This window comes from Carcharodon carcharias, chromosome 1, assembly GCF_017639515.1.
Source record: "Carcharodon carcharias isolate sCarCar2 chromosome 1, sCarCar2.pri, whole genome shotgun sequence".
NCBI classification, from domain to species: Eukaryota; Metazoa; Chordata; class Chondrichthyes; order Lamniformes; family Lamnidae; genus Carcharodon; species Carcharodon carcharias.
Window position 1 is genome coordinate 46926585 of NC_054467.1, and position 9061 is coordinate 46935645.

Consider the following 9061-nt stretch of genomic DNA (forward strand, 5'->3'; position numbering starts at 1 on the left):
TTCATTTTGCCGAGGGAGGGGCCTCTTACCTTGTGTCGACCACATCCCGGATCCGCCTGTTACCCACTGAAAACAATATGACACTCCGCTCCCCCTCTCTCTGGCCGCTGTAAATAACCTCTTAAACCTTGGTCACGACTGTCAATCCGGCCTACAACTCGTGCTCAATCTCCGCCTTCGTCCCTGCTCAGTGAAGTCACAATACCCACTTCTTGCGCTTGCGCCGTAAGGCCCAAAACCCTCTGCAAAATGTAGTTCAGTTGGGCGCTGGCAGCACTACGCATGCTCAGACGTATTTAGCGCTGTCACAGGTGACAATCCGCCTTGTCGTGAACTCAGCATCCCTATGGCTACAGCTCAGCAAAGAGGAGTGGAGGGAGAGAACCTGCAGTTTCTTGTATAAAGTCTCCCCAATCCTTCAAATTAATGCAGAATCTCTTAGAGAGTACGAATTTATATTAACATTTGGTTTTCACTATTATTCTGACCAATATTTGAGTTTCCCACCTATTTCTACCTCATTCTACCCCATACATTGGGCACCTTCATCACTACCTCAGATAATCTGCTGCTGAAAGCCTTATCCATGTTACCTTGGCTACCTGTACATCGTGATTTTTCCAATGCTCTCCTGAACTCATCCTGAAGTCCGCTAGCCATACCCTAATACACCAAGATAAAAGCAAAAACCTGCGGGTGCTGTCAGACCTGCTGAGTTTTTCCAGGTATTTTTGTTTTTGTCCCTAATATACCAAGTCCTGTTCACTCCTCAGGGAATAGGGGGAAGGAAGGAGGTTGCATTGAGGGGTGGATGTTATGAGGAAGCTGTGGGTGTAAACTACACATCCCAGAATGCAGTATACGGAACGGTGCCTTTTACGGCCAGTCCTAACCCATCGCTATGAATTATTCTTTGTTCACCTTCACCGTGTTAAAACAAATAGTTTGCAAATGCCGCATGGGATCAATTTTCTGAAAATATTAGATCCTGTTCGTAAGCGACAGCACTTGAACCAAGCGCCAGGAATTACGAGAATTATTGAGTGGGTGCTAGTGATTAATCTGATCTGAATTGCACATTTTTAACGAACATGAAAAATTAGACAATTGTGATTCGACAGGGTGTAAATTAATAAATGAATTGATGTACTTTTTACAGGCACAGGTTTGGACAGACAGAGTACGCGGTTTTGACCGTTGGTTTCGGCGCGGGGTTTGACGGTTGAGCTCACAGTGAAGATGGAGCGGAGCGCGAGCGAACGGCAGCTGCAGGAACTCGAGCTGCAGATCGACCAGGTCAGTGAGTGAGGGGTAGCAGACCATCGCTGCGGGACCCATGACCGTCAACCCACCTGGCGCGGGACTCTTTTGCCCCCGGCCGTGTCCGGCGGGGGACCTCTGGCTTCCAGCCGTGCCCGGGTCCCTTGGAATCCCCCCCCCCGTCCCCATCCGTGTCTTTCGTGGGACTCCTGCCCCCATCGGGCTCAGCGTGAGACTCTTAACCCCAGCCCGGTGTCAACCTGCTGAACCCTACAACACATGACTACTTGCATGCCAAACAGCATAAGCAGCAACTGATAGACAGAGCCAAGCGATTCCACAACCAACGGATCAAATCTAAGCCCTGCAGTCCTGCCACATTTAGCCGTGATTGGTGGTGGACAATTAAAAACTCAGTGGAGGAGAAGGCTCCACAAATATCCCCATCCTCAATGATGGAGCAGCCCAGCACATCAGTGCAAAAGATAAGGCTGAATCATCTGCTACAATCTTCAGCCAGAAGTGGATGATCCATCTCAGCTTCCTCCAGAGGTCCTCACCATCACAGATGCCTGTATTCAGCCAATTCGATTCATTCCATGTGATATCAAGAAATGACTGAAGGCAGAGTATACTGCAAAGGCTATGGGGCCTGACAATATTCTGGCAATAGTACTGAAGACTTGTGCTCCAGAACTTGCTGCGCCCCTAGCCAAATTCCTCCAGTGCAGCTACAACACTCGCATCTACCTGGCAATGTTGAAAATTGCCCTGGTACGTCCTGTATACAAAAAGCAGGACAAACCCAACCTGGCCAATTACCGCCCCATCGGTCTACTCTCGATCATCAGTAAAGTGATGGAAGTGGTCATCAACAGTGCTATCAAGCTATTGCTTAGCAATAACCTGCTCACTGATGCCCAGTTTGGGTTCCGCCAGGGTCACTCAACTCCTGACCTCATTACAGCCTTGGTTCAAACATAGACAAAAGAGCTGAACTCCCGAGGTGTGATGAGAGTGACTGCCCTTTGTCACCAAGGCTGCATTTGACCGAATGTGGCATCAAGGAACCCTAGCAAAACTGGAGTCAATGGGAATCGGGGGAAAACTCTCCGCTGGTTGGTGTCATACCTAGCACAAAGGAAGATGATTGTGGTTGTTGGAGGTCAGTCATCTCAGCTCTAGGACATCAAAGCAGGAATTCCTCAGGGTAATGTCCTCAGCCCAACCATCTTCAGCTGCTTCATCAATGACCATCTTTCCATCATAAGGCCAGAAGTGGGGATGTTCGCTGATGTTTGCACAATGTTCAGTACCGTTCGCAACTCCTCAGATAGTGAAGCATTCTGTGTCGAAATGCAACATGACCTGGACATATCCAGGCTTAGGCTAACAAGTGGCAAGTAACATTTGCGCCACATAAGTGTCAGGCAATGATCATCTCCAACAAGAGAGAATCCACCTCTGCACCCTCTCCAATGCCTCCATATCCTTCTGGTAATGTGGTGACCAGAATTGCACGAAATATTCCAAGTGTGGCCTAACCAAGGTTCTATACAGCTGCAGCATGACTTCCCAGTTTTTATACTCAATACCCCTGTCGATGAAAGCAAGCATGCCATATGCCTTCCTGTCTACCTTATCCACCTGCATTGCCACTTTCAGTGACCTGTGGACCTGTACATCCAGATCCCTCTGCCCATCGATGCTCTTAAGGGTTCTGCCATTTACTGTATAATTCCTGCCTGTATTAGACCTTCCAAAATGCATTACCTTGCATTTGTCCGGATTAAACTCCATCTGCCATTTCTCCGCCCAAGTCTCCAACCGATCCATATCCCGTTGTATCCTTTGACAATCCTCTTCACTATCTGCAACTCCTCCAATTTTAGTGTCGTCTGCAAACTTACTAATTAGCCCAGTTACATTTTCCTCCAAATCATTTACGTATTCTACAAACAGCAAAGGTCCCAGCATTGATCCCTGCAGAACACCACTAGTCACAACTCTCCATTCAGAAAAGCACCCTTCCACTGCTACCCTCTGTCTTCTATGACCAAGCCAATTCTGTAACCATCTTGCCAGCTCACCTCTGATCCCATGCGACTTTACCTTCTGTACCAGTCTGCCATGAGGGACCTTGTCAAAGCCTTTACTGAAATCCATGTAGATAACATCCGCCGCCCTTCCATCGTCGATCATCTTTGTCACTTCCTTGAAAAACTCGATCAAGTTAGTGAGGCACGACCACCCCTTTACAAAACCAAGCTGCCTCTCGCTAACACGCCCATTTGCTTCCATATAGGTCCACCTCATTCAACCTTTTTCATAAAATAAGCCCCTAATCCTAGGAATGAGTCAAGTGAATCTTTGCTGAACTGCAAACGCAATTATATCTTTTTCAAATTTGGAAACCAAAAATGTACATAGTACTCCAGATGTGGTCTCACCTGGTACAGCTGTAGTTTGGCATTTATTGCAAGGAGTTGGAGTATAAAAATAACGAAGTTTTACTACAGCTGTTGTGGAAGGGTGGAATTTAATACCTCCCCAGAGGCTACTTTAGCCAGTTACATTTTCCTCCAAATCTATGGGATTGTGTCCTATGAATGGGAATGGGGGCTCCCAGTGCCCAGGAAATGGCATGAATGGTGGAAGCAAGGTGTTTATGAAGCAGATTGGAAGAAAAATTGACATCATTTCTAAATTTTAAGTCAAAGGCAGCTGAGAGCAGTAAAGCACATTTTGATGATGTTGATTTACAAGGTACAATTGAAAATGTGGAACATTGTTTTTCTTGGTTGCTCGCTGGTTTTCATTGTCCAAGATGTTGACAGTAGTTTTCAGAATGTTTGTGTTGTGCTGTTCAGATTGAAATATAACAAAGACTGGGATAGCATTTCCAGTTGCCATTGGATTTGCAACAGGGTTTACTGTGGGATTCATGTGGAAGTTAATGACTTTGTGCTGTAGTAATACAGCTGGTTGTCATTGTAGGTTTGGTCTCTTCCTGAGGTCCACAGTAACACAGATGCCAATCTTCAGCTAGTTCGATTCACTCCATGTGATATCAAGAAGCAGCTGAAGGCACTGGATGCTGTAAAGGCTATGGACCTTGACAGCATTCCGGCAATAGTACTGCATACTTTTGCTCCAGAATTAGTTGTACCCCTAGCCAAGCTGTTGCAGTACAGGTACAACACTGGCAACTACCCAACAATGTGGAAGATTGCTTGTCCACAGAAAGCAGGATAAATCCAATCCTGCCAGTTACCGCCTCATTGTCAGCAATGTGATGGAAGGTGTCTTCCAGAATGCTATCAAACAGCACCTGGGCACCAATAACCTGCTTACTGATGTTCAGTCTGTGTTTCGCCAGGCCACTTCAGACTTCATTACAATCAGACTTCATTACAGCCTTGGGCCACACATGCACTAAAGAGCTGAACTCGAGGTGGAGGTGAGAGTGACTGCCCTTGATATCAAGGCGGCACTTGACCAAGTGTGGCATCAAGGAGCCCTGACAAAATTGAAGTCAATGAGAATCAGCCTCTGCATCAGTTGGAGTTATACTTAGCACAAAGAAAGATAGCTGTGGGTGTTGGAGGCCAATCATCTCAGTCCCAGATCATTGATGCAGGAGTTCCTCAGGGTAGTGTCCTAGGCTCAAACATCTTCAGCTGCTTCATCAATGACCTCCCCTCCATCATAAGGTCAGAAGTGGGGATATTCGTTGATGATTGCACGATGTTCGGTACCATTTACAACTACTCAGATACTGAAGCAGTCCATGTCCATATTCAGCAAGACCTGGTTAAATTCAGGCTTGAGTTGATAAGTGGCAAGTGACATGCCACACTAGTGCCAGTCAATTACCATCTCCAACAAGAGAGAATCTAACCCTCTCCCCTTGACATTCAGTGGCATTACCATTGCTGAAATCCCCACTATCAACATTGAACAAAAATTGAACAGCACCAGTTATATAAATGCCGTGCTGCAACAGCAAGTCAGAAGCTGGGAATTCTGTTTCGAGTAATTCATCACCTTACTCCCCAAAGTCTGTCCACCATCTACAAGGCACAAGTCAAGAGTTTGATGGAATACTGTCTACTTGCCTGGATGAACGTAGTACCAACAATACTCAAGAAGCTTGATACCATCTAGGGCAAAGCAGGCTGTTCCATCAGCACCACATTCACCACCCTAAACATTCACTCCCTCGACCACTGGCAGGTCAAGATCCTGGAACTCCCTTACTAACAGCACTGTGAGTGTACCAACACCACATGGACTGCAGTGTTTCAAGAAGGCAGCTCACCACCACCATCTCAAGGACAATTAGGGATGGGCAACAAATGTTGGGTTGCCAGTGATACCCACATTTCATGAAAGAGTTAAAGAAAAAGTAATGCATATGTACCAGTGGTGTGCAGCATTTTTATTTCATATTGGTCCATCAGACTTTACTGTCTTCAAGAGATCCTACACTATAGACCAATGAAATTTTACAAATTGTTTGCAAATGTGATAATATGGCTTCCTAGTATTACTATTATAAATTCCTTTTGCAAAATTAATAAAATGGTAAAGTTGAAACTTGACATGGTGCTGTGGGGTGAGTCCTGCCTTTTAAATTTGCTGCTTTGTTTTCATTTCAGACTGCCATATATTTAACAAAAGTATGGGAAGTCACATCAGCTCTTTCAGCTCAAGTGGAAGATCTAACTGCAAAATGCTCAGAAAATGCTCAGTTCTTGAAAGCATGGAGGGATCTACTACAAGAGGGGTATGAATCCCTGAAACCAAACAACTAACTGCAAGGCAGAAGAGAAGTTATTCCATGTCTTATGGAGGAAGAACTTAAAGACATAATGTTTAATATGGGAAGCATAAAGAATCTGCTTTTAAGGTCAAGGAAATAATGACAAGAATAGAAAGCCAAAGAGGAGATGCATATATATCCATCTACAGTCATATGTGTTAAGTAGAGACTGTTGATGGTGTTATCTTGAGCAATGGCACAAAAAAAACTTTTTTATATTTCTGAAACTAGTATATGTCCTGCCAATGAATAGAGGGGGCTTCAAGGATTTAGCTAAATCCCATCCCAAAGTTCCTTTGCATTTAGAATTAAAAATATAGAGGAAACATAAGCAGATCAAAAAATGACGTTTGAAAACGGAATAACTCTTCAGACTTAACTTAATCATTGAGTTCAACTTCTGAAGTATTAGAACAACATACTGGTATAAACATTGATAGTTGTGTAGTTCGAAAGGAGGAATGCTAATTTTCATGAATTTGGCAGTATACCTTTCCTTTTTTATGATGGTAAATCTGATTCACTGTTCACCTGCAATGTGCTGAAATTCTGCTTCAGACAAAAAGGCAGTTTTCTGTGGAACTGGAAAATTGGCTACTGGCTTGAAGTGATTTATACTGCAGAAGCTGTTTAATATTAAAAAATCTTCTGATGAAGCGTCATACGGACTCGAAACGTTAACTATTCCTCTCCGCAGATGCTGTCAGACCTGCTGAATTTTTCCAGCTATTTTTGTTTTTGTTTCAGATTTCCAGCATCCGCAGTATTTTGCATTTATAAAGTTAACATATGCTGATTTAAAACAGTAATTTGAAAGGTGTGAACTTGGACTGTGTTGTACAGCATTGTGAGTGAGCTTTTGGCTATCCAAAGGAAAAGCTGTGGGTATATGTGCATAATTTTGGGAAGTAAGCAGATAATGAGAGCTGCATTAATGATAACAGCCACTTAAGTGGAAAACTTGATCTCACCAAAATTAATAATACTATGATTTTTCACAAGCTAAAGACTTGTACATTTGTACTAGCCTTGCTCAAAGATTTCAAGTTTCCTAGATAAAAACTTGAATCTTGCTTATATATAACCTTTTGAAAGTGGAAGTTCATCCCTACCAAAGTGACCATTCTTGATGTGAAAATCTGGTTGGTGAATTCCAGTGGGCCATGGAAACTTAACCATTGGCTAAGCCCAATCTTGTACTTGCTTAGATAGATGTACATCCATCTGCACACCTCTGGAGGGTGTTGCTAAATGATGATCATAGACATCAGTTGATGTATTTTGTTTTGTTGTGGAGTATCAAAAAGACACTCAACATCGGGTCAGCTGTAGGTAAAGACAAGCAGCAGTTTTATTCAATACAAGCGTGCACACGGGATTCAAAGTTATGCAGCTTCTGTTGATTCTTTATACTGTCTTTCAGATACCTCATCATTAACTCATAATGTTCTTGTACGTCTAGTTCGTTACATCCAGTTTTACAAATTAGTTTACAACACAAACACAAAATGACATATTCGGTACATCCGTAATTCCATAAGAATTTGTAAAACAATCACGGAAGGACCTGACTGTTAGCATGAACGATGCTCGCAGTATATTCCAAAACATGAAATTTGCTTATCTATCCTCACGTTTTACTGCAGTGCCAAGTCATCTGCATATCTTAACTTGACCCTGAGATCAACTCATCAATTTATTATGGTATAATTCATAGATCATTCATCAACTTATTTTATCCCAACCCAAAGGTCACATTCCTTTAGCTTATCATGGATGGACCATAGGCTAGTCATCAGTTTCCTGGCCAATTCATATTCCCAACTATATCCATTCTAGTTTTTTTTTATTGGTACTGCAGACACTTTAAAACTTATATCTGCAACTTGGCCAAGCCTGGGTGATCCCATTATGTATCCTGATATGCCACTTCAGTTTCATTACCATTTCTGATTTATGATGGCCATCTAATTTTCAGCAGACCAAGGATGACATGTTATCACTTTAAATTGTGTGAGTCAGACTCTCCTTGTGGGACCTAAACCATATGTTTTACAGTACACTAAAGTATTCATATACAATGATTGTCGTTGTCTTCGAAGAATTTTCATCACTTTTTAAATAAAGTGGCCATCATTTGTGTATATGTTAAGACGTAAGTGATTGCTAAAAGATAGTTCTTACTACAGTTATACTCGGGGCTTTCTAGTAAAAAAAAAACCATAAGTTATTTTGATAGACTAAATACCCCAAAATTGTGTTTTTTTTAATTGCCTCTTAAAATGAAATATTTCAAGCATACTGAGCAGTTTACTAGTATGCATAAAAATAAGATTTTTATTTCACATTATTCAAAGTAAAATTGGTACAGAATATTGTTACATTTATACCATTAAATTGTTTTTGTGTAATTGTGGATGTTATCTCTGTAGCTTTTCATTTCCTTCGTGTATAGTGATTGTGATTTGGACTAGATTTCATTGATACTGCATCTTGTGCAAGAAGGTTTTTGTAAATTTTGTTCTACTAAGGATGTAGATCACAAATTCCATCTATGTGCTGCTTAATTCTGCTTATCTAATTTTATTCTTAGTCAACAATGATGTATTCAGTGTTCATATTTAGTGGCTGTCTTGTATCTTTTGATCTACATGTCTGTTCAACGTTTTGAAAAATATTTGAAGTATTTATATTCTGTCAGCATTACCATGTAGTAAATTAATAAAATATAACTTTTCAACCCGTGGCTTTCAGTATGAGATGTAAAAAATTGTTGTTTTGACCCTTTTAGATTTTTTGGGAAGACATTTCTAAGGATTCAAATATTTTGATATATACTTTAAACATTTTAAAATTTAAATTAATCTGTTGTGCAATACTTTAAGCTATAAACAAGGACTAACTTTTACTTTGGTCCTTTTAATGTCTTAGGATTTTTATGCAGTATTTTCCTAGCGGGGGGCAGGACCCGCTTGC

The 9061-nt window shown here is 41.8% G+C and overlaps 1 protein-coding gene and 1 long non-coding RNA gene across 4 annotated transcripts in view; one reads left to right on the plus strand and one right to left on the minus strand.

Annotated features, from left to right (window-relative positions):
- The window catches only part of etfdh (electron transfer flavoprotein dehydrogenase), a 62956-nt gene extending 62704 nt beyond the window's left edge, over window positions 1–252 (minus strand). For 2 of the 3 annotated variants that reach the window (XM_041191538.1, XM_041191528.1), the window contains exon 1: window positions 30–250. Coding sequence is in view for 1 of the 3 variants with exons in the window: in XM_041191518.1 (XP_041047452.1) it covers window positions 30–45 (16 nt within the window). In the remaining 2 variants the exon portion in view is untranslated. Of the gene's footprint in view, window positions 1–29 lie in introns of all 3 variants that reach the window. The other variant, XM_041191518.1, reaches the window with a different exon arrangement.
- Window positions 253–825: 573 nt separating this feature from the next.
- LOC121290214 lies at window positions 826–6348 on the plus strand. The gene is made up of 3 exons (XR_005945808.1): window positions 826–1043; window positions 1160–1296; window positions 5922–6348. It is a non-coding gene; the product is annotated as an uncharacterized LOC121290214 (long non-coding RNA).
- Window positions 6349–9061: the final 2713 nt, after the last annotated feature.